Source organism: Carcharhinus amblyrhynchos, chromosome 9 (genome assembly GCF_965287045.1).
Source record: "Carcharhinus amblyrhynchos chromosome 9, sCarAmb.v2.hapA, whole genome shotgun sequence".
Taxonomy (NCBI): domain Eukaryota; kingdom Metazoa; phylum Chordata; class Chondrichthyes; order Carcharhiniformes; family Carcharhinidae; genus Carcharhinus; species Carcharhinus amblyrhynchos.
Window position 1 is genome coordinate 15,040,976 of NC_137332.1, and position 24,793 is coordinate 15,065,768.

Sequence of the window (24,793 nt, forward strand, 5' to 3'; positions counted from 1 at the left end):
TTGGCAAGTGGCAAGTATCCCACTACACTCCTGCCTTGTGCCTTATTAGATGGTGGACAGGCTTTGGCAGTGGGTCAGCAGGTGAGTTACTCATCACAGAATTCCTAGCTTTTGACCTGCTATACTATTTATATGACTATTCCACTTCAGTTCTGGTCAACAGTAACCCCCAGAATGTTGATAGTGGGGAATTCAGTGATGGTAGCGCCATTGAATGTCAAAGGGCAATGGTTAGATCCTCCCTTGTTGGAGATGGTCATTGCCTGGCACTTGTGGGGTGTAGATATTACTTGCCACATGTAAGCCTCAGCCAGGGTACTGTCATGGACCTGATGTACTTGGACATGAACTGCTTCAGTTTTTTTGAGATGTAATGGTGCTGAACATTGTGCAGTCATCAAACATCCCCACCTCTGACCTTATGACAGAGGGAAGGTCATTGATGAAGCAGCTGAAGATGGTTGGGCCTGGAACACTATCCTGGGGAACTCCCACACTGATGTCCTGGAGGTGAGATGATTGACCATCTTGCTTTGTGCCAGGTATAACTCCAACCAGCACAGATTTTTTCCTCCAATTTCAATTGATGCCAGTTTTGCTAAGGTTTCTTGATACTCAGTCAAGGCCTTGATGTCAAGGCCAGTCACTCTCACCTCACCTCTGACATTCAGCTCTTTTGTCCATGTTTGACCCAAGACTGTACTGAGGTCTGGGCTGAGTGACCCTGTCAGAATCCAAACTGAGCATCCCCGAGCAGGTTATTGCTGAGTAAGTGCTGCTTGATAACACTATTGGTGACCCCTTTCATCACTTTGCTGGCCTAACCAGTCATGTCCACATCCCATGATAGAAAAAGTCAAATTTCAAGGATGCGTTGTGATCTTCACCTGCAGAATTGTTATTGCATTCCCTCCAAGTAGAGATTTTTTTTTCTCCACTGGGTACAAGCAGTCTGATTTCTCAGCAGTGCACAAGGCTGGGGTTGGTGTCTGCAAGTCTGGAAATTTTATTTTCAATTCTGATATTCACAACTCAAGGTACATTTTGTACCTTTCACACCCTTTTCCCAATAGTTTAATCACATTTAGTATATAGAAACATATGCAGAAAATAGGAGTAGGCCATTTGGCCCTTCAAGCCTGTTCATTATCATGGTTGATCAAATTCAAAACCCTCATCCCACTTTCCCTCATATCCTCGATCCCTTTTGCCCCAAGAGCTACATCTAATTTCTTCTCAAAATCACACAACATTTTTGCCTCAACTATTTTGTGGTAGTGAATTCTACAGATCCACCACTCTCTGGTTGAAGAGATTTCTCAATCCTAAAAGGTTTACCCCTTATCCTCAAACTTTGACCCCCAGTTCTGGAGTCTCCCACCATTGGGAACGTTTATGTCTGAATCTATCCCGAGTCTAATCCTGTTAGAATTTTACAAGTTTCTACGAGATCCCCTCTCACTCTTCTAAACGCCAATGAATAGAATCCTAATCAATTTAGTCTTTCATATGACAGTCCTGCCATCCCAGGAATCAGCCTGGTAAACCTTTGCTGCACTCACTCTGCAGCAAGAACATCCTTCCTCAGACGAAGACACAAAGACTGTATCCAATACTCCAGGTATGGTTTCACCAACACCCCATATAACTCCAGTAAAACATCCCTATTCCTATACTCAAATCTTCTTGCTATGAAGGCCAACATACCATTCACCTTCTTTTCTGTCAGTTGTACCTATGTGCTCACTTCCAGCGACTGGTGCACTAGGTTGCACGAAGGTCTCGCTGAGTATCCACTTCTCTCAACTTACCCATTCAAATAATCATCAGTCTTCCTATTCTTGGTTTCAAAGTGTACAACCTCACATTTATCTATATTATACTTCATCTGCCATGCATATGCCCATTCATTCAGCCTGCCCAACACAGGCAAAAGCATCTCTGCATCCTCCCCACAGCTCATCCTCCCACCCAACTTTGTATCATTTGTAAATTTGGAGATAATACATTTAGTTCCCTCATCCAGATCATTCAGATATATGAACAGTTGAGGTCCTAGCACAGAATCCTGCAGTACTCCATTAATCACTGCCTGCCAATCAGAAAAAGGCCCATTTATTCCAACTTTTTGCTTCCTGTCTGCTAATCAGTTTTCTATTTCAAGACACTACCCGCAATCCCACGTGCTTTAACTTTACATTGTAATCGGCTATGTGAGACTTTGTTGAAAGCCTTCTGAAAGTCTAAATAAACCACATCAACCGGTTCTCTCTGGTCAACTCTACTGGTTACATCCTCAAAGAAATCCGATAGATTTATCAAGCATGACTTCCCTTTCATAAATCAATGCTGACTTAGCCTGATTATAGCACTGCTTTCCAAATGCTGTGCAATGAAATCATTGATAATGGACTCAAGCAATTTCCCTCCTACTGATGTTAGGCTCACTGGTCTCTGGTTCCCTGTTTTCTCTCCCTTTCTGAACAGTGGGCTTACATCAGCTACCCTCTAATTTTTTGGAGGGAGTCCATTGTCCAAAGAATTTTGGAAAATGATCACTAATGGATCTACTCTTTCTAGGCCACTTCCTTAAGTACTGTGATGAAGACTATCAAGTCCTGGAGATTTATCCACCTTCAATCCCATTCATTTCTCTACTAATAACAATTACCTTTGGGTCCTGACTAAAACTTGTATTTCTCAGAACTTCTGGTACGTTATTCATGAATTTGTGAAGACACAAGCAACAAATGAATTTAGTTTCTCAGCCATTTCTTTGTTCCCTGTTACAATAACTATAATGTCGACTGATGCTTTACAACACTCGACGTGTTTTCTGATTTGCCAAAAAGAACGAATCTCCAGCAGCACAGCATTCCTCTTCACAAAATTACACATTTTGCCTCCAGAAGACTTTTAATTATCTTTATGAAGTTGAAAGGGCTGTAAGGAAATTGTTTTACCATTTTAGCTTTACTGCCTTTTGACGGGAAAACCATTCACAACAAGGAGGAAATGGTTACAGCCAACAATTTTCTACCCTTTTTGTGCATCTTTTGCCTCTTCTCCTTCTTGGCTCATGGTTCCAGTTGGTCTCAAATTCTTGACACAAACAGCTAATGGGCACTCCTCAGGGAGCCTGGCAGTGCTACTACAGCCAGCATTATAGTTGAACACAATTTTGTTCTTGTATGTTTATACTCACACACTTCCACTAAGAGTGGCTGGATACTGATTAGAAAAAAGGAGCTCTTGGCTTACTCTCCTTCTTAAGAAGCAGTGGAATCAACTATAGTGCTCAAACTGCTGTCCCAGCTGAGACTACAAACAAGACAATCCAGTGATTCAACTTAGAATTTCTTTGATCTGTGTGACTTCAGAATTGCTGGGTTATCCAGCTAGGTCAACGAGACCCACATCTTTGGTTATCAGATCCCTCTCAATATCCTTCCTGAACATCAATAATATTTTACATGTTTTGAATTTTAAGCATTTTTTTTAAAAAAGGAATCAGACAATCAGATCTGCAAACAGGTGCGCAGCAGTTAATAAGTACATGGTAAATTACAAAAAATTCATGAAACAAATTGACAAAATTAATTCAGAGAAATTGTTTAGTATAGTAAAACAGACTCATGTAAACTTCCAGATGGCAAGAGAATTGTAGAAAGAAAGCCACTGATGAAGACTGTACCAATAGACTGAAGAGATGTTTCTAAAGAAAAGTTAGGACCAAAAAGGGACACACTTGTAAAACTTTTCTTATTCTTAACTGTTGCTTTGTTTCAAGTACTGCCACTTTTCTAAAAAGAAATGGATACAGGTCATGGTCACGTTGTTAATTACTGGATGGTTCTAGTTTGCTGTGTGCCAGAATGAATCTCTATTGGCGTACATGAGATGAAACATAGAAGATGAATGTTGTCCATCTTTCAGTTCCTTTTTATTTCAAAAGGGATATGTTGACCCATTTGTAGTCTCACCAACTAACTGAAGCCATTGCCAAACATATTAACTGCCTTCAATACATATTTTGACACTAGATACTTTGTATAAGTTCTCAATGTTTTTGATAAGAGAGGGGATTAAGGGTTATGGGGAGAGGGCGGGAAAGTGGAACTGAGCAGCGACAGATCAGCCATGATCTTATTGAATGGCGGGGCAGGCTCGAAGGGCTAGATGGCCTACTCCTGCTCCTATTTCTTATGTTCTTATGTTCAATGTGCATTTAGAAGATTGACATACTCTCTTTTCACGTCTATCCCTTTGTGCTATCTGAACAGACATCAATATATCAACAGGGTCAAAAAAGTTCTCAGTGCCAGTTAATCACAGCCTTTTCCAAAGGTACCTTATAATCTCAAGATTAATAGATCTGTTATTTCATGTAACTCAATGTTACATTTCAGCATTCCAGCACAATGCTCCAGGTACTAACGTGCAACATTGCAAGTCATGTTGAATAACACATTTTGGAGGGTTATTGCAAGGAAGGTCATTCTGCATATTATGAAATCAGGAGTGGACTCATGGTGTCTTCAAAAGGTCAATCAAATTCCAGGGGGAATTTGGTTGGCTGCTATTGCAGGGGCAGAGCGTATACACATCTTTTATTTAATTAACTAATATTTCTTTTATTGCAGCTTTTCTCAACAGATACTTATACTTCAATTGTTGTGTGTTCTTCACTGATCTTCTTGGCTTGACAACTTTTTTCTACTTGTTTTCTTGATATAGTTAACAATATATCTCTAATATGTTGCACTTCAGTCAAAAAATTCATAAAAGCTTACCAACTCCTACGAATTGTACTATATACAGAAATAAATTAAGCTTACCTTTCTTTATTCTCCTAACAGGAGCATCATTTTTTTTGATACGACGTCTCTTGTCACTGGATGCTATTTGCTCTGGTGGAACCAGATGACGAGCATCATAAGTTAAGCCAACTCTATAAAGATGTCCTCGCACATGATTTGACAAGCCAACTCCAGTGTCAAATACAGCTGGACAGTAAGGGCACGGTCTCTTCTCAGTATGAAAATCAGTCCAATTATAGGTTATATTAAGCGGAGCATCATGTTGATAAAGAACTGGATCCATAACATCTATACATCTAGCATCATTATTAAAATGAAAATCTTCATTAATAAAATGGTTGTGGGCAGCATCTTGATACTCTGTAGAGTAAAGGCTTTGGTTACCATAGTCATTGTTGCCATAATCATGAATGCCATTATCAAAATCATCAAAATCATCGTCGTCATCACTCTCATCGTAAGTATCAAAATCATCATCAATGCCATTTTCGTCAAGTATTTGTACTTCAGTACTGCTGAAGTAATGAGTTTGTTTATCAACATTAAAATCATTTTCAGTAATAGTCACTGGCGTAGCATCATCCACACAGTTACTAGTTTCAAAAATATCACTTTCAGGTACGTTTCCTTCATCATCACATTCTAATGCATTTACACATGGTTCAAGTTTATTTAAAACCACAACAGGCGCTTTGTGAAACACATCTGGATATTGATCCAAAATATCATTGTCTACGGAGACACTACCCATGATATCCTTAACAGATTTTCTAACCGAAATAGCTCCAGCATCACTAAGTTCTGTTTCTTCTGATATTTCTTCATCAAGATCCAAGGTATGTTCTACATCTGTGTGGTTAGTTTCTGTTAATGTAGATACGGGACTCAAGTCTTTTACTATCCCTACAATACTTTTAGATTTCCCATAAATCTGATGATCTTTCAACAACGGGATTGCATTGTTTCTTTCAACATCAGTCTCTTCCTGCTTTCTAAAATGCACTTGCTGTAGGAAGCTATTCTTTTCATTACCAGCGTTTAATCCTGTCACAATCTTTGTTGAAGATTTACTATAATCCAGCACAGAATCAGATGAGTAATGTATCTTTTTTGTGGCTATATAGCATGGCTTCTGTGTACCAGCATTATCACAGACCTTGCTGTACAATGCGGAGGAATTCCCCAGGGTGTCAGGTATTTCAAAATCCCTCTTTACATCTCGCCTTATGACAAATTTGTTCAGATATTCAGATTGCTGTGATGTAGTCTTATTGCTCCTCACCAAATTAAATGGTTTTGAGCTGAAGCCAGGTACCTTTGTTCCGTGTTCATTTTTATGCTGAACGTGGTAAAGTCGCTGATGTAAGTATTTGACATGCTTTTTAAAAATGCTCCGAGCTGGTGTAGTAAAAGGGCATTTGCTGCACACATATACACCTCCTGATTTACAGTGATTTAATAAATTTTCTAATGATACACCTTTTAAAGCTTTTTGACTGGACTTGTTAATAACTGCATCATGAATGTAAATTTGATGACCTTCGAGTTCATCCACTGATGCTGCCATGAAGTTGCATTTATCACAGCAGTAATATCTTTTGTCCTTTTCATGTGTCTTAGCATGCTGCACAAATGTTTTAGGACAGTTTGTTCCAAAAACACACTGCGGACACTGTAATTTTGCATTCCGGCCTTCATCCTGAAAAGTGCGGAGCTCACGGATCTCCTCCATCAACCTCTCCCTTTTTTCTTGATGAAGGCTCCTGTGCTTTTGGAGTGGTGCACGGTCACGAAATGCAATTCCACACTCTTTACATATATATGGTCTTGGCATATTTGTTTTACTGTGTCCTTCTAAGTGGTAAATCATGTGCCTCTGCAAATGTTTCTTTTCTCTGAAATTCACATTGCATTTTGTGCAGGGGTAAAATGATGGTTCTGTTTCAGCTTCATCATCTGACGGTGATTCAGACCCGGTTTGTACATCATCTATCTGCATAACACTTCCTGGTGGGAAAACTGTTGAACCAAATGGTGAAGCTTCTTCTACGTAAGTGGCTGTAGGTGCACTTGTTCTAGCTGCTTCTAAGTTTTTGACTGGAAGCTTATAATCACTAAAGATTAACTGTTTAATCGCTTCCACTGTTTCTTTGGGAAGATTTGATCCTGTCTCGCCAACGAGGTTCTTTTTTGCAGGAAAGTATTTTGGTTTGACAACTGAAACTTTTGTTTCACTGTTTTCCATCCCATCTAAAGTAACAGCAGTCTTTTTCGATGCAAGGTGTGTATCTGCATTTTCTAACTCAGAGAAATCTACCATCTGAACAATGTCCATTTTTCGTTTTCTTTTTCTTCCAAAGGGCAGATTTGATTGGATTTGGGAACTTCTATCAACGTTAACAGTCCGATCATCATCCTTTTCTTTTGTAAGCAAAAACTGCATGAATTCTTTTTCAGGGTCCCAGTTTAAGCCATCATTTAAAGTTTCTGATTCACCCCCATGAATTTCTGAAGAACTTAAACCACCTTTTCTCTTCATTTGTCCTCGATTATCTCTTGTATTTTCATTTTTTGTACAATATAACAACTGACTTGTAGAAGCACCATTCGACTGAACTATACATTTGGGATCCACTATTGGCAAAGGACTCAGCATTTTAGGCTGTGTATTAACTTGGCCCTGAAAAGGCACTAAATTGGGGACCAGTAACAGAACTGGGGCTGGTGCTAATGTCTGAACTTTATTTGATGTACCAGACAATGTCGGAACCTGAACAGATTGAACAAAGCGAGATGATGAGCTAGAAGCTGCAACTGACTGGCACAAGGATTGAGAAATACTTAAAGAAACATCAGGCTGCTTTGCAATGGAAGATTTAGTTGTAGAGAGCTGTAGAACTGGCTCCCTCACAGCAGTTCCTATAGGCAAGGTAAATTTTGCATTTGAAACAGTAGGAGCACCAGTTTGTATAAATGCAGTCTGCTGGGCTCCACTTAAGGCTTTTACAGGACTATCCCTGGACAGATGTTTAGACAAGCTTAAAGTATTGCTTTTTGGAGCTGACATTTGATTCTCTGTTAAGGTCTGAGGTATACTAGTAGTAACAGCAGTTGATGAGATTTTGTTCTCATCTCCAAATTCGCCTTTAGCACCGTGAGAATTAATATGGGTCTTCCCACTATCTGCATTAAGCATCTTGGATTCAGAGCCTTCAATTTTGTTAATCCTGAAAGTCATAAAGAGAGAAATTAAGTTATAACATTTGTACATTATACAAAGTATAACCTAATAATTTAAACATCAATTTTAATAACAATGATTCTATTGAAATCCAACACCATTTAAAATTAGAGTGGCTACTGCTGGCATAGAAAAATACAATCATAAGTTTATTAGTAATAAAATTATGCGTACATGCAGGTTGTCTTAATTTAACTTGAGGTTACAGCATTGTAGAGGCTCAAGGTAGGCCCTTTCTGGAAGGATATAATAAAATATATCTACAATGCAGGTTACTAGAATAAAGTGTACAGCCTAAAGGCTTTGACCATCCCTGGTGTCCAATCTACACCATAAATATAAATGTTAACTAAAACACTAAGAGCTGGTTAAACTTTTAATTCCATTTGTATATTTCTACATGCATCTAAAAAGAGAACATATTTTGAAGGAAAAAAATGCCAACCACGTTAAACAAAGTCAGGTACAAATTAAATGAATTTAAACTGCAGATTTCTACTTGCTATGAAATGAACACCATGTACGATATGAAATAAGTACTTGTGAATTATGAAACAAATTTAACCTTTACAACTCCACGGTTAGCAAATCATTCTAAATCTCTAGAATAAACTCAATTATATTATTCAAACACAGCTCAACTGAATACTTAAAATAGACAATTATATTTTATTTACAGTATTTTTACTTAAGATTAACTGCACGACTGAAATTATTATAAAGATCTAAATCAACTTTGAATTAAAGGTGCAACTGCTTCATCAACCAAGAGATTAGTGGTTTCAACATCTATTACATCTACATCTTGTCTGTTGCTGAAGAAAAACGATTCCTGCTGTCTTTCTCAAATACTGGGAACTTTAATTATGTGTGAAGAATCAAGATTCCACACATTTTAGTTACAACCTTCCTGTTTCCCCTTCAAAACTCTCAGCTGCTGCTAAAATTGACCAATTTCCATGGGAACAAAATACACTTCCAATGAGATCATATTCAATGTTATCACTCTAAAATGGTGCTAAAACAGTTCCCAGCATGAGTCTCTGTGTTAAATACGCAGCAGAAGCTAAGGGGTGGGCACGTACAAACAGGTGCTAAGAATCACGACTGAAAATGTCAATGAATAGGAAAACAAGCCTGGAAATGCTATAATGTTTGTCTCATTTACCTTAACTGATTTTAATCAATATGAGCAACCTGTACAGAACAAGTGCTGTAAAATTAATTGCTGTGACAGTGAGCACTGGGAGTTTTATAACACATCCTTCCTTCCAAAAGCTCTCATTTAATTTGTAATCAAACAGACAAAAAATAACAAGCATTTAAAACCAGCTGCAACACTCAGAAATGGTGAAAGCTTTAATTTCAAAATGACTCTGGTGTCCAAGATCCATAGCCAAATGTATGCTCAGTTAATTTAATATGCTGTACCTGTACTAGCTTTTCTCAACAGGAAGCAACGTTGCTAACGAAGTGGTAAATTCAGTGTTAATGAGTGGTGGCTTCACTGTTACCACCTCAGAGGTAAAACCTTCCGTGCTCCATATTCTACCCATCTGTTCTGGTGTTAGGGGTTCAAAGAAAGAACAGACGTTTCCCATTTAAAGCAAACTTCAATGGTACCCACTGAACAGCAGGATAGCAAACCCTTACAATATCACGAATGGTCTCAAATTGTGGTTCTAATTATTAAAAGTATTCTATTAAGAACCCTCTCTACAAGTTACATAGAAACAGCACATCCAAATCCTTTAACTGCACAGCCTTATGTGCTTATAGTTCAATGTCCTAAACGAAAACACCACCCGATTAAATTTTGCAAGCTCAGCAAAATTGACAAAATTAAAGATTCTGGTGCCATTTAAGTATAAAACAGTTATACCCTCATTATTAGGAGTGTTTGACAAGCCTTTAAATGTACAAATTAAAACGTAAAAGTATTGTTTAAAACAATGAACATAGATGAACATTGTGCATCGTCATGTAGCTTCCTAATGGAAGTGTTTTTTTATTCTCAGGATAGAAAAACTGTTGTTTTGTCATGATCTCGCTAACATAATGAACATTATATTGTGAAGCTTAATCCAGATTTTAAAAATCATTTTGTAAAATTCTATATAGTATTGCATGTGGATACCTTGCTTTAAAGCTGTATTATATTCTCTAATACAAAAATCATATCCAGGAACAAAACATGTACATAAAAGGTCAGACATTTTCTTTCATTATGATAAAAGACCATAATGAAGCTATCCTTATTGACTTTCCTTAGAAATCTCAAATGTCAGTATTTTTGCAAACTATCAGCACTTGCTATAACACCCATATTGCACTACATCTTGAGGTTACTGCAGAAAAAATGAGGTGATAATTGCATATTAACATAATTATTCTGTAATCCCTTTGAGCAAGCTTCCTGGGTCATTTAGTAATACAGATTAAGTACAACCTTTCTGTCATCAGTGCTATGCTGCCCATTTTTTGTTCTGTAATCATCATTTATGATGGAATATTCCTCTAATATTAAATTGATAATGTGTAAATAAGGAACATTGTGCTCACTGTTGGCTACCATTTTTGAATTAGAACCCCAACAAAAAAAGCTTACATAAAATAATTCAACAAAACTAAAGACAATAAATGTAAACACTTCAAAAAACCTCAACAAGTCAATGTTGCATAGATAATTAGAAAAAACATTGCATTTCAAAAAGTTTGTTATTCAATATTGCACATATTTTTAATGATGTTTAAAAAAGATCAGGATTAAACTGCACATTACAATGCTCATGACAAAACAAAAACTTTCATATCCTGAGGAATAAATTAAAAATTAAGAAGCTACATGATAAGCACAATTCTCATCTTCTCTGATGATCATTAAAACTCATCTTTGTCCTGAAAAATGTTCCAACCTGCCACAACAATCCTCTCAAAGACACCAAGACATGGTGGGACAAAAGTGCACTGAGCTATCTTTATTAAAAGCCTTTGTAACAAAGTAGTTTGGATTATCATGAATTTATAGCTCTGACTAAAACCAAGGACAAGTTCAAACACTATGGTTGTTGAAGTTAGTATTTTTCTTTCTGCTTCTCTCCCCATCAGCCTTTACCAAAATAACAGCAGGATATTTGTAGAGCATAAATAATCAAATTGACATTACTATGAACAGTAGATTGCAGCTGGTGTCTCAAAGAGCCAATGAGGTGAAGAACGGGTCCCATCTATACACAGCAAAAACAAACTGCCTCAAGCTGAACGAGATAATCAGGAGAATATGGCGAGTTGGAAGACTCTTCAATTAATTACAAGGTGAAACAACTGAATTCTACCATTGCTGGAACAAAGTATTTGACCAAAGGAGGATAATTAAAGAAAATGAACTGAAACAAACAGGAGCAATAGGAAGGCTAAAAGAGTTGAAGACCAACTGGCAGTCAACATTAAATGAAATATCACGGGTTTCTTTAAAAAAGAACTAAGGGCAGCCAAAGATGGTACAGACCCCTTTGTTTGGAAGCAAGAAACTTTATTCATCAAAGTGTAAGAATTGCAGGCACCTCAGTTCAGTTTTTACAGAGAAAGGTGACTGCAGAATTGTAGGGGTATCTGTGGAGGCTATAGAAGAGCCATGAAGCAAGGTAAATATTCAACAGGAAATGGTATTGAAAGTCAGGTGGTACAGGTGATGTGCACCCCAGAATATTGAGGGATGAGTCAACAGCCATAATTTTCCAAGGCCACAAATTCAATAATCTCCCAAAATGGAGCTCAGGGATCATGATGTTCAATTAACGTGCATCCATTACTTCCGATACAGGCTGCATGCCAACTTCACGCTGCCTGTACAGACAGCAATTTGGCAATTCTCAGTAGGGGGCCCAAAATTGCGAGAGATTAGCATCAGTTAAAAGAAGCTAGCTTGCATTAGTTACAACATCTCTTAAAACAGGAGGGGCATTATGGCTGGAGCAGAGGCTGAGAAGTCAATTGACAACTGATTCTGACCTGGAAATCTTGAGGTCACACAAATCACAAGCTTCTGGGCCGCTGCTCCTTCATCAGGTGAGATGGAGAGGGGTGTGCAGGCGCAGGATATATAGGTAGAGTGACGAAAGGCCAACACTCTCAAGTAATCAAGAGTATCAAAAGAATAAGTACAGACAGTGCAGGCCAGCAGAATAACAAATCTTTACAGATAATCACAAGTGCTAATAGATAAATGCAAGCATTTGAGTACAATCAGTATACGTAAAGTGCCTTTAGGCTTTGTAACAAATGAAGGGAAGATTTAAGAACCAATAATTTACAAATAATCAGAGTAGGCTTGAGCTAAACACTATGCAAACTAATTCAGACAGAGAGATCATCATATGTAATCATGGTGTCAAAACAGGACAGTCAGGAAGAAAGGTTGTGTGACCTCCCAGCTTGTCCACACCAGTCCAACACCAGCTTCTCCACACATGATCTGGAAACGACACACCATAGGAGAAGACAGGCTTCTGAACGCTTGCTCAGTCATATGTGATTAAGAAACCATCTTAGTTGGAGACTTGAACTCCAAAGTGGCAGTAGTGACACCTTGATTTTTAAAAAAATTATTTTGGGAGACATGGGCATTGCTGGCTGGCCAGCACTTATTGCCCATTCCTAGTTGCCTGAGGCAGTTGAGAGTCAACTACATTGCTGTGGCTCTGGAGTCACATAGGCCAGATTAGGTGAGGATGGCAGATTTCCTTCCCTAAAGGACATTAGTGAACCAGATGGGCTTTTCTGACAATCGGCAATGGTTTTGTGGTCATCAGTAGGTTCTTAATTCCAGATATTTTTTATTGAATTCAAATTCCACCAGCTGCCATGGTGGGATTTGAACCCGGGACCCAGAACATTAGCTGAGTTTCTGGATTAATAATCTAGTGATCATACCACTAGGCCATCGTTGCCCCATTTGCCATTCCGAATACTTCCACTGAAATCAAGTGCATGTATGCGAACAGCCTCACCAATTTGGCATGACAATAAACATCACACACCAGTCACCATTTTGGATCTCTCAGAGACTGAGAGCACCCTTAACAGTGATGCTGCAGATTCAAATTTTGTGCCTGAAATATAAAGAATTGAAAGATGGCAACCACTGGTAATAAATCTGGATATTGGTTAGTTTGTCTTATTTCCATTATGAGATTTTGTATGTTGGCAGAATCTTGCAGTATCTATGGTAAGTTGACCATGAGTTGACCTTGACTGCCTGCAGTAAATGTCAAGATAATCCACCCAGCCCCCTCTACCATCTCAGGGGCTTTACTTGAGGGCTATTTTTCGATTTTCTAGGGCTGCCTTGTGGCTTCCAGGACTCATTGACAGTAAAGTCTCCATTACAGGACATGAAACAAAAGAGACTCAATGCTGGGCAGGCAAGAAAGAGCCTAGCAACAATTAAACAATTTTCCTTCATCCACCCGCACCCCTGCCTGTTATCTTCCTCCAGTGTCAGATATTAAAGTAAACTCAAGGCCTGAAAGGTTAGGCTTTTCTGGATTGGCCGGACTCGCAACCGTTCCTACACACCCCAAAAGCAACATGTATACTGACAAAAATCTTGCATACAGGCCTACACCTCTACAGTAGGAGCATAAAAATCTCAAGGGGAGTAAAAGAAAACTGGAAAATCCCAGCAGGTCTGACAGTGTCTGTAAGGAGAGAAAACAGCTGACGTCGAGTTCAGATGACTTTTTGTCAAAGCTTCAACAAGAGATTTTCCATCATTTTCTCCTTTGGTTTCAGATTCCAGCATTCTCTGTAATTTGCTTTTATTTAAAAGAAAACTGGATTTCTCCACAATATCTTTTCTCTCTCCGCTCCAGATCACTTAACCTTAAACCTACTAAATAATTTGTTGGACAAATATAAAAAAAAGAGAGAAAGCCAATGGAAAGGATGTAACCCTTTCCTTTTTTGTTAGGTTGTTGTTTGAGTTTGTAAGCTTAAAAGTGAGGCCTAGGGGGAAGAGTTTTAGAAGGAAAAATAAAGATTAAAAAGAGAGTTGGGAAATCAAAGACATAAATAAAATAAGCTGCAAGAATGAGAGCAAAAAATGTTGCTGTTGCCCATATCCGCTCTCTCTTCCTCACTTGCAAATCTATAGCATTGTGAAATAAATTCAGGCTGAATACTGAAGAATGTCAGAAATTAGACTTTTCTCCCACTGAGATTTATTAGAACATCAAAGCTTTACCACTTTCATTTATGTAGCACATTTAACAGCAAAACTCTCCAAAACACTTCAGAGATATAATCTTAAAGAGTACTGAAGCAAAAGAGGAGATATTAGGAAGGGTGACTAAGGGGTGGGGGTCTTAAGAAGGGAATGGCGAGGTGGAGGGGTTTAGAAAGGGAACTTAGGAGCACGAGGCCTAAGCTGCTGAGGGAATAGTGTGATAAAGGGATAGGAGACACTGAAGAAGCCAAAATTAGAGAATTGAGAATTTTAGTAGGATTGTGGAGCTCTTGGTGATTACAGCAACAAAGAGAACAGTGAAGCCACAAGGGGAATTGAACAGGAGGATGAAGATTTTATAGAGCATGGTAGTACTGGGAGCAAAGGTAGGTCAGCAAGATGATGATGATGCATGGAACAGGACATGGGCTGAAGATGTAAGCTGAAATTTATGCTGCTACAGGACGGGAGGCTAGCCAAGTGGATACTAAGCCAGTGACTATAACAGCAAATGAAAGAAAATAAGCGAATTATCTTAAAAGGAAGAATAAAAAAGGCTTAGAATTAGCTTTTGAGTAGGCATCTCTAGTTGACGAACTAGCACTGGCACAGGTACAATGCAATGAGTGCCCCCCTTCCTGCAATTCGAGAAGTGATTGAAATTGAGAAATCACAGAATTTTAACAACAGGATCAAAAGAAGAACTATGATTAACAAATTTCAAGTACTGTAGATTAAGTACCATCAATATATCTTCTCATGAACACATTTCCGAGTGAGGTGGGGGAACATTACCAGAATTTCTCCACAATGCTCTGGTTTATTAGGTACAAATCTAACAAAATGAAAAAGTAAACTTTGGGAAATGAATTATCCTTGGATGATGCTCCACTAAACCACTCCAACAGCTACTCTCACCTGCAGACTCCCAAACTTGCTGCTACATGAGTAATTGGGAATTTTGGTTAGATGGAATAATTAGATAATAATCAGGCAATTTTTTTATTTGCAGTTAAGTTAAATATCTTTTATGTTTCTAAATTGTCAGTTAAAGATAATATTCCATTACTACAGGATACTTGAAACATAATAGATATCATTCTGTATTATAGTTGCAGGAGTTCCTCACTTCATTTTAAATTATCCAAGCCTGGTCAGTGGCACCATCAACATATACATGCTAATCTTGGGGTAATCCCAAATTCTCCAGCTGTACAGTCAAAATTCTTAGAGTCAATTGTTGTTTTTCTATAAAACATTCCTTTTTCCCTGCTTTTTGTTCATGAGGACCATATAGGCTGTGAGACGTGGTGATCCTCATGCTAAAATCACTACTAGTCAGCTCTCTTCCTCAAAAGGGAGGGCAGCCAAGTCACCTGGGACTATGGCAATTTTACCTTTATTTAGTTTTTTAAAAAACTGGCTGCGCTCAATAGGCTATCGAAAAGGGTTGACATGTATTAGTGGAAAACATGATCATCAATTTTAGTATCTAGATGCTCTTATAAGCCTTTAAAAGGTGAGCAAATAAGGTGTAGTTTTAGAAATGCTAAATATTTTGTTGAAGACTGCTGCGTAAAAAAACAGCCATTAATACTGGAGATAAATCACCGTGAAGAAGAATTATCAATGCTTTCTTGCCAAATAGTAGCAATTCTAGGCAAAATTGTGGTTTTGGAGCATTGCCATTCAATTGAAAAATAGATAGACTGCAATATGCGAAATGCACAGCTAAATTCTGTAAATCCTGTGAAAAGTAACAATTTATACAGAATTGCTATATTGGCGCTACTCATCATACAAGTATACACTACTTTTTTTTAAGCTAAATATTGTAATTCAGCTTTGAATTGTTAGATCAAACAATGTTCTAACTGTACACAAGGTAATTAAAATTAATCTTTTTCTAGACTAAGTGATGAAAGATCTTAATACAAACTACAAAAAAGGGACACTCCAAGTGATTATTTCAATCAATGCGTGTTAGGGTAACAGAAATTACATCTCTTAACTAAAGTGTTTCACTTCCTAAGAATATCAAGTATATTAATTTAAAATTCAAATTTCATGCAAGTTCGAACTATCTAGCCTTTTTGAGAGGTTTTCTGATTACAATTATAACAGATTCCTTTTTACTAGTACAGCAGACTTGTTTTATTGCACTAATCACATATTCTGGCAATAGGACAAACATACGTCTGCCTGTTAATTTTGCAGTCAAGAAAAACAATGAACCAATATAAAAGGTAAGCAACAAGAATTAAATTGCTTTTATAAGGTGTTTATTTATCATTTGTTTTTAAACCTTTGTATTATTTCATTATCAAATAATAAATTATGGCTGTATTAAACCAGTCTCATGAATAAATATTCAAAAATAACACAATTTTGCAACTCTCTTTTTGTATTGATGCCAAGCAGAAGCAAACCTGGCAAAATTTCTTCAAGGATCATAAAGATAGTGGCTCTCCATTACCATTGGAACAAGACAAGTGAGGCAGCCAACATAGAAAGAACCATAGATTTGCTGTACTTTTTAAAATGTGAAAACAATACATCAGTGTAATGGAAAATAAGTCAAGGTTTCTAAAAGAAAACAAATTTACAACTCAAAATTCTCAAGCGAGTGGCTCATCTCTTTACCATCTACATGCTTCAATTCTGAAGAATGATGGAATACTCACTTCCTGCCTGCATGAGTGCAACCAGAGCTGCACTAAAAAAGTCAAGATCGTACAGAGTTTGATTGGCAAACTTAGTACTCAATTCATTTGTTCCATTGTCAGTGCAATGTGGCTGCAGTATTAACCACCAGGTGCACTGCTGCACATCACTAGTGACTGCGACACTATCTCCCTCCCGATTACCCTCCGCTACCAAGGAGGAAAAGTGTTGAAATGCTCTGCAAATATCACCAAGGCTTCCTCCAAGCTACACATAATTTGGGCATGTATTTGTCATTGAATAAATTATCCAAGAATTCCCTGCCTAAGACTGCCACATTTTAAAGAAAAGACCTACCATGACCTACTCAGGGTAATTAGGATGGTCAATTGATGTACCTTTGCCAGTATCATCTACATATTCAAATAAAACAGAGGTGACAGAAAAAATTGATAAAACCAAAGGAAAAAACATTTGGGATCCTTGGCTTTATAAATCAAGGCAAAGTACAAGAGGAAGGAATACTAAATCATAATCAAAGATTGGTGAGACCTCAGCTGGAATACTGTGGCCAATTCTGGACACCACACATTAAGAAGGAAGTCAAGGCCATACAGAGGGTGCAAAGGTGATTTGCTGGGTTGCAGATCAGAAAAAAAAACTTGGGATTGTTCTCCTTACAGCACAAGAAGTACAAGAGAAGCATTAACAGAGGTGATCACAATAGGTTTGGTTAGTACGATCACATGGAAATTGGTGTTGTGGTAAACTGTCAGAGGAGCCTTCTCCAGGGTCAACCCAAGGAAAGCGACTAGCCTGGATGAGGTACCTGGATGAGCACAGAGACCCTGCATGGATCAGTTGACAGGGCATTCGCAGGTATCTTCAATCTGAGATCCCTATTTGCTTCAAGAAGACTACCATCATCCCAGTAACAAAGAAAAACCAGGCAGCATGCCATAATGACTATCATGTGGTGGCTCTGACATCCATCACTATGAAGTACTTCAAAAAGGTTAGTCACGGCACAAATCAATTCCAGCCTCCCGGACTACCTGGATCCACTACAGTTTGCCTATCACCGCAATAGGTCTATAGCAGATGCCATCTCCCTGACCGTGCACAGAACCCTGGAACACTTAGATAACAAGGCATTTATGTCAGACTCCTATTTATTGACTACAGCTGTGCCTTCAACACCATTATTTCTACAAAACTCATATCCAAACTCCGTGGCTTAGGCCACGGCTCCTCCCTCTGTAATTGGATCCTGAACTTCCTAACTCTCAGACTGCAATCAGCAAAGATAGTTAACAACAGCTCCTCCATGATCATCTTCAAAACCGATGCCCCATAGGACTGTGTCCTCAGCCCCCTATATACTCCTTATACATCGAGGACTGTGTGACCAAATTCCCTTCCAACTCGATTTTCAAGTTCGCTGCTGACACCACCGTAATGGGTCCGATCTCAAACAATGACGAGACAGAGCGCAGGAAAGAGACAGAGAGAGAATCTGGTGAACTGCAGCAACAAAAACAATCTCTTCCTCAATGACAACAAAACGGAGGAGGTAGTCATCGACTTCAGGAAGCATGGTACAGTCATATATTCTAAGCCTTGGCGAGTATCCCATAAGTGCAGAGAAGTTATGGTGGAATGAAAACGCAAAATGCTAGATAAACTCAGTGGGTCTGGCAGCATCTGTGAAGAGAAACAGTTAACATTTTGGATCTAAAAGACCTTTCTACTGCTTTCTGTTTTTATTTCAGATTTCCAGCATCCTCAGTATTTTGTGTTTATTTGAGTTCTGTAGACAGGTCATTTAGGTCTGAAACATGAACTTGGTTTCTCTACAGATACTGCCAGACCTGCTGAGCATATCCAGTATTACCTGTTTTTACTTCATATTTCCAGCTTCCGAGTATTTTGCTTTTATTTGAGGTTATGATGCAACTGTGTAAAACGCTCATTAGCTCAGAGCTAGAGCACTGTGTGCAGTTCTGTTCACCACACAGTAGGAAGGGTGAGTTTGCATCAGAGTGCAAAGGAGATTCACCAGAATGTTACCTGAACTGGAGAGTTTCAGCTATGAAGAGAGGCTGGGATTGTTTTCTTTAGAGCAGAGAAGGCTGAGGGCAGACCTGATTGAGATGTACAAAATTATGAGGGGCACAGATAAGGTGGATAAGAAGGTAGAGGAGTCAATGATCAGGAGGCACAGATTTAAAGGTAAGGGCAGTAGGATTAGGGAAAATCTGAAAAAAATCCTTTTCAATCATAGGATGGTGGGAACCTGGAATTCATTGGCTCAAAGGGTGGTAGATGGGGGAAACCCTCATAATATTTAAGAAGCATTTAGATGAGCACTTGAAATTCCATAGCATACAAGGGTATGGAAATGGACTCAGAATATGTAGGTGTTTGGCACAGATACGATGGGCCGAAAGGTCTCTGTGTGCTGTAAAACCGCATGACTCTTGTGAAGGATTTTGACTGGGTAAATAAGCAAAAACTGCTTTGTGTGTGCGTGTGCATGTGACCAGAGGATACAAATTTGAGATATTTGGCAAAAGAAGCAAAGGAACGACGAGGAGAAACTTTTTGAGGCAGCAAATTATGATGACCTGGAACGCAGAACCTGAAAGGGTGTTATTAGCAGTTTCAATAGTAATTTTAATTAGACATAAGCTTGAAAAGGATAGTTTTGCAAAGCTCTGGAGGAATAAGCAGGCCATTGACTGGACAGTTCTCTCAAAGAGCCAACATCGGCATTTCTAAAGAACAAAATCCCAGGAAAAAACAATTATCATAATGATTCAGATTGTAGAATTCTCTCTTGCTAGTTAGCAGGTTGTGGGCACCATTCTTCATATGAGATGTTAAGCTAAGCTTTTGTCTGCCTGTTTCAGTAAATGTTAAAGATCTCATGGCTGTGAAAAACAAGGAGTTCTAACATTACTCTCTCATGCAGCACCAGAAAAATAAGGGATTTCATTCCATTGTTATGGGGTATTGTTTACATGATTGCTGCATTTGACTTGATAACAACAGTCATTGCACTTGAAAGTAATTTGTTGTGTGTGAACTGCTCTGTGACATTTGGAAGAGAAAGAGGGAGACATGCTAAGACACTAACTAAATGCAATTCTTCATTTCTGTATATAATTTAAGATTTTGATTGAATCTCAGGGCTCAAGAGGTGTTTATAAAAATCTTAAAAATGCAATACAGCTGACAATATAATAAAAGAAGTACATTTGAGGACAATTTTCTCTGCTTAGATTATTTCAATTTGTTCAGTGTTTTTCAGGAAGCCACCATCACATCAACCACAGATAGTGCTAACCTTTTGAGCTAGAAATTTCTTTCAACAACCAGGCTATCAATAGAATCTTGCTGAATCTGTATAGAAGCTGGCCCCTGAGTTGAGAAAGAACACCAAGATCAGGCTAGTATTACTCAGCAGTATAGTGTACTCAGTAGTAGATAACAAAGACATCTATGTCAGACTACTATTTATTGACTACAGCTCAGGCTTCAACAACATTATTCCCATGAAACTCATCTCCAAACTCCATGGCCTGGGCCTCGGTGCCTCTCTCTGCAACTGGATCCTGAATTTCCTAATTCACAGACTATAATCAGTAAGGATAGGCAACAACATCTCCTCCACTATCATCCTCAGCACAAATGCTCCATAAGGCTGTGTTCTCAGCTCCCTATTATACTCCTTATACACCCATGACTAAGTGGCCAAATTCCCCTCCAAATTGATTTTCAAGTTTGCTAGCGACACGACCGTAGTCGCACAGATCTCAAACAATGACGAGACAGAGTACAGGAATGAGATAGAGAATCTGGTGAACTACTGCAGCAACAATAATCTCTCCCTCAACGTCAAAACGAAGGAGATTGTCATCGACTTCAGGAAGCGTAGAGGAGAACATGCCATTGGGATCTACATCAATGGCAACGAAATAGAAAGGGTCGAGAGCTTCAGGTTTTCAGGTGCCCAGATCACAAACAAACTGACCTAGTACCCCCATGCCGACACTATAGTTAAAGGAAGTCCACTAAACTCTATTTTCTCAGAAGACTAAAGAAATTGGGCATGTCAGCTATGATTTTCACCAACCTTTCCAGATGCACCATAGAAAGCATTCTTTCTGGTTATATCACAGCTTGGTATGGCTCCTGCTCTGCCCAAGACAGCAAGGAACTACAAAAGGTCATGAATGTAGCCCAATCCATCACGCAAGCCAGCCTCCCATCCATTAACCATCTACACTTCCTTATGCCTCGCCAAAGCAGCCAGCATAATTAAGGACCCCTCACACAGCAGACATTCTCTCTTCCTTCAGGAAAAAGATACAAAAGTCTGAGGTCAAGTACCAACCGACTCAAGAACAACTTCTTCCCTGCTGCCATTACTTTTGAATGGAACTACCTTGCATTAAGTTGATCTTTCTCTACACCCTAGCTCTGACTGTAACACTACGTTCTGCATTCTCTTGTTTTCTTCTCTATGAATGGTATGCCTTGCCTTGTAGCGTGTAAGAAACAGTACTTTCACAGCATAGTAATACGTAGACAATAATAAATCAAACACCGATGAGAAATATTTATTTAGAATCTCACCCATCTCTTGTGGATCTGCACATGGATGACCTCGTTGATCCTTCAGAGGCCCTACTCTCTCTACTTACTCTTTTGCCCTTTATGTATTTGTAGAAGCTCTTTGGATTCTCCTTTATCTGCCAAAGCAATCTCATGCCAACTTTCTGCCCTCCTGATTTCTCTCTTAATGCTACTCCAACAACCTCTATACTCTTCAAGGGATCCACTTAATCCCAGCTGCCTATGCATGTCATATGGCTCCTTCTTTTTGACCAGGGCCTCAATACCCCAAGTCATCCAAGGTTGCTACTTCTACCAGCCCTGTCCTCCACTCTAAAAGGAATGTACTTATCCTGAACAGTGGTTAACACGCTTTTGAAAGCCTTCCACTTACCAGCCTTTCCTTTGCCTGCCAACAGATTCCCCCAATCAACTTCTGAATTGTCCCAATTTAGAATTTCAACTTTTGGGTCAGGCCTATCATTCTCCACAGCTATCTTAAAACTGATGGAATTATGGTCACTGGTCCCAAAGTGAGCCCTTATAACACTTTTGTCACTTGCACTTCCTTAGTTCCCAAGTGGGAGTCAAGTTTTGCCCCCTCTCTAGTCAGGCCATCCACATACTGAATAAGAAATTCCTCCCAAATACACTCAACAAATTTCTCTCCACCCAAGCTCCTAATGCAGTGGCTGCCCCAGTCAATGTTGCGAAAGTTAAAGTCCCCTACTATTACCATCCTGTTTTTCTTGGAGCCATCTTTAATCTCTTTATATATTTGCTCAATTTCCCACTGACAATTTGGGGGCCTGTACAATCCAATCAAAGTGATCTCTCCCTTCTTGATTTTCAGTTCCACCTATACAGACTCAGTGGGCAAACCCTCGGATATATCCCCTCTCAGTACTGCCATGATGTTTTCCCCAATCAAAAACACAACTCCCCCCCTCCTCTTACCTTCTGTTCTATCTTTCCTGTATCTGTACCCCAGAACATTGAGCTGCCAAGTCCTGACCCTCCCTTGGTCACTTTTCAGTAATAGCTATATCATCCCAATCCCATGTACTGAGTTCATCTGCCTTGCCTCTTGCATTGAAATAAATGCAGTTTAATCTACACTTCCCTTGCTCTCTGCCCTGCTTCTCGGACCATCTTTCCAGTCATGTTTTGTACTGTGTTTTATTTCTCTTAGCCTTACTGGACCCACTGAGTTCTCCATTGTCTCTGCACTGTGTACAGTGGCCCTTTTTGACTTTTGTCTTTGGTTTCTCTGCTTTTCACTTTCCCCCTTACTGCCTTTTGTTCCTGTCCCCACTTTTCTTCCCTCTGAGTTCCTGCATTGGTTCCCATCCAGCTGCCACGTTAGTTTAAACCCTCTCCAACAGCACCAGCAAACACTACCCCGAGGACATTGGTTCCAGTCCTGCCCAGGTGCAGACTGCTTGATTTGTACTGGTCCCGCGTCCTCCAGAACCGGTTCCAATGTTCTAGGGATTTGAATCCCTTCCTTTTGCAACATCGCTCAAGTCACATAATCATCTTAGCTATCCTGACATTCCTACTCTGACTAGCACATGGCACTGGTAGCAATCCTGAGATTACTACCTTTGAGGTACTACTTTTTAGTTTAACTCCCAACTCCCTAAATTCAGTTTGTAGGACCTCATCCCATTTTTACCTATATTGTTGGTGCTTATATGCATGACAGCTGGCAGTTCACCCTCCCCCTCCAGAATGTCCTGCAGCTGCTCCAAAACACCCTTGCACCAGAGAGGCAGCATACCATCCTGGAGTTTCGTTTGCATCTACAGAAACGCCTGTCTGTGGAGAATGCAAGTTCAAATTACTGCGGATGCTGGAATCTGAAATCAAAAAGAGAAAACGCTGGAAAATCTCAGCAGGTCTGGCAGCATCTGTAAGGAGAGAAATGCTTTGAGCTTTGGCAAAGGGTCATCTGGACTCGAAACGTCAGCGCCTTTCTCTCCTTCAAGATGCCGCTAGACCTGCTGAGATTTTCCAGTGTTTTCTCTTTTGGTTTCACGTTGATCTTATCCTAAACCACGTGCAGGAAGCTGAAACAAGGAACTCTGTTTTGCCATTAGATATGTTGCCATTGAAAAATGTGGGAAACCACTGAAAACCTAAAATAAAAATATTTCCACCGAATTATGTCAAGTTACTGTTATTGCTAAAGTCTTCAAATTAATTTTGATATTGTCATAAAATGTTTAGTTTCATGAATGTTTTAGGAGTAAAACTTTTAGTCTGGGGATTCAAGTTTTAAAATACAGTGTAATGGAAACCCTTTACTTGGGAGACTGGAAAACAGGTCTAATATGATTACAATTCAAAGGGTGGTCTACGTTTACTAAATAAGGTCACAGTCGTAAGTGGGGAAATAGCAAACAATGGGTGGCCCCTTTGACTTTCTTGGTGGAGATGACAGGCCTGCAGTTGTCTTCATAAGCGATTTAAATTATTCATATAGCTTCCCAAAACAAAGGGAAGGTTTGTGAATTGGAGTAACTTGGTTTGAATCTCTATCTGGGAATCCTAATTGTGCCACGGTGCCGTAGGGATAGATCATAGATGGCTCATTTTCTTGTTGGGTTTTAACCTGTGATTTTCTTCTAATGGAAACAGGCAGTTGCAGTTGGAGCCTTGGAAGTAGCTTTGAGACAAGTAGCGAGAGACATGTCTATCAGCAGCTGTAGACCAGTAGCACAAGGTTATAAGAAACTAAACACATTTTCTGATTTCAGAGTCACTAAGCACTGTGATTACTGAAGTACTGTGTGCAGTTTTGATCTCCTTACTTGAGAAACCACTGGAGGGGGTGAAAAGGAGATTCACTAGGTTGATTCTGGAGTTAAGAGGGTTGGCTTATGAGGAGAAACTGAGTAGACTGGGGCTATACTCATTGGAATTTAGAAAAATGAGGGGAGATCTTATAGAAACATATGAGATTATGAGGAGAATAGATAAGATGGAAGGAAGTTGTTTCCATTGGCAGGTGAAACTAGAACTAGGCAGGATGGCCTCAAGATAAGTGCGAGGAGATTTAGGACTGAGTGGAGGAGGAACTCAGAAGGTTGTGAATCTGTGGAATTCTCTGCCCAGTGAAGCAGTTCACGCTCCTCATCGAATGTAATCTGCTGCTGAAACTCTCATCCGTGCCTGTGGCATGTCCAGACTTGACCAACCACATGCTATCCTGTCTGG

At 39.2% G+C, this 24,793-nt stretch overlaps 1 protein-coding gene across 2 annotated transcripts in view; it reads right to left on the reverse strand.

The window, feature by feature from the left end:
• Positions 1 to 24,793, reverse strand: part of LOC145347601 (zinc finger protein 644-like) — a 128,026-nt gene that overhangs the window by 14,367 nt on the left and 88,866 nt on the right. For both annotated transcript variants that reach the window (XM_080195198.1, XM_080195197.1), the window contains exon 4: positions 4,839 to 8,047. In XM_080195198.1, the coding sequence (XP_080051324.1) occupies positions 4,839 to 8,047 (3,209 nt within the window). The remainder of the gene's footprint in view (positions 1 to 4,838; positions 8,048 to 24,793) is intronic.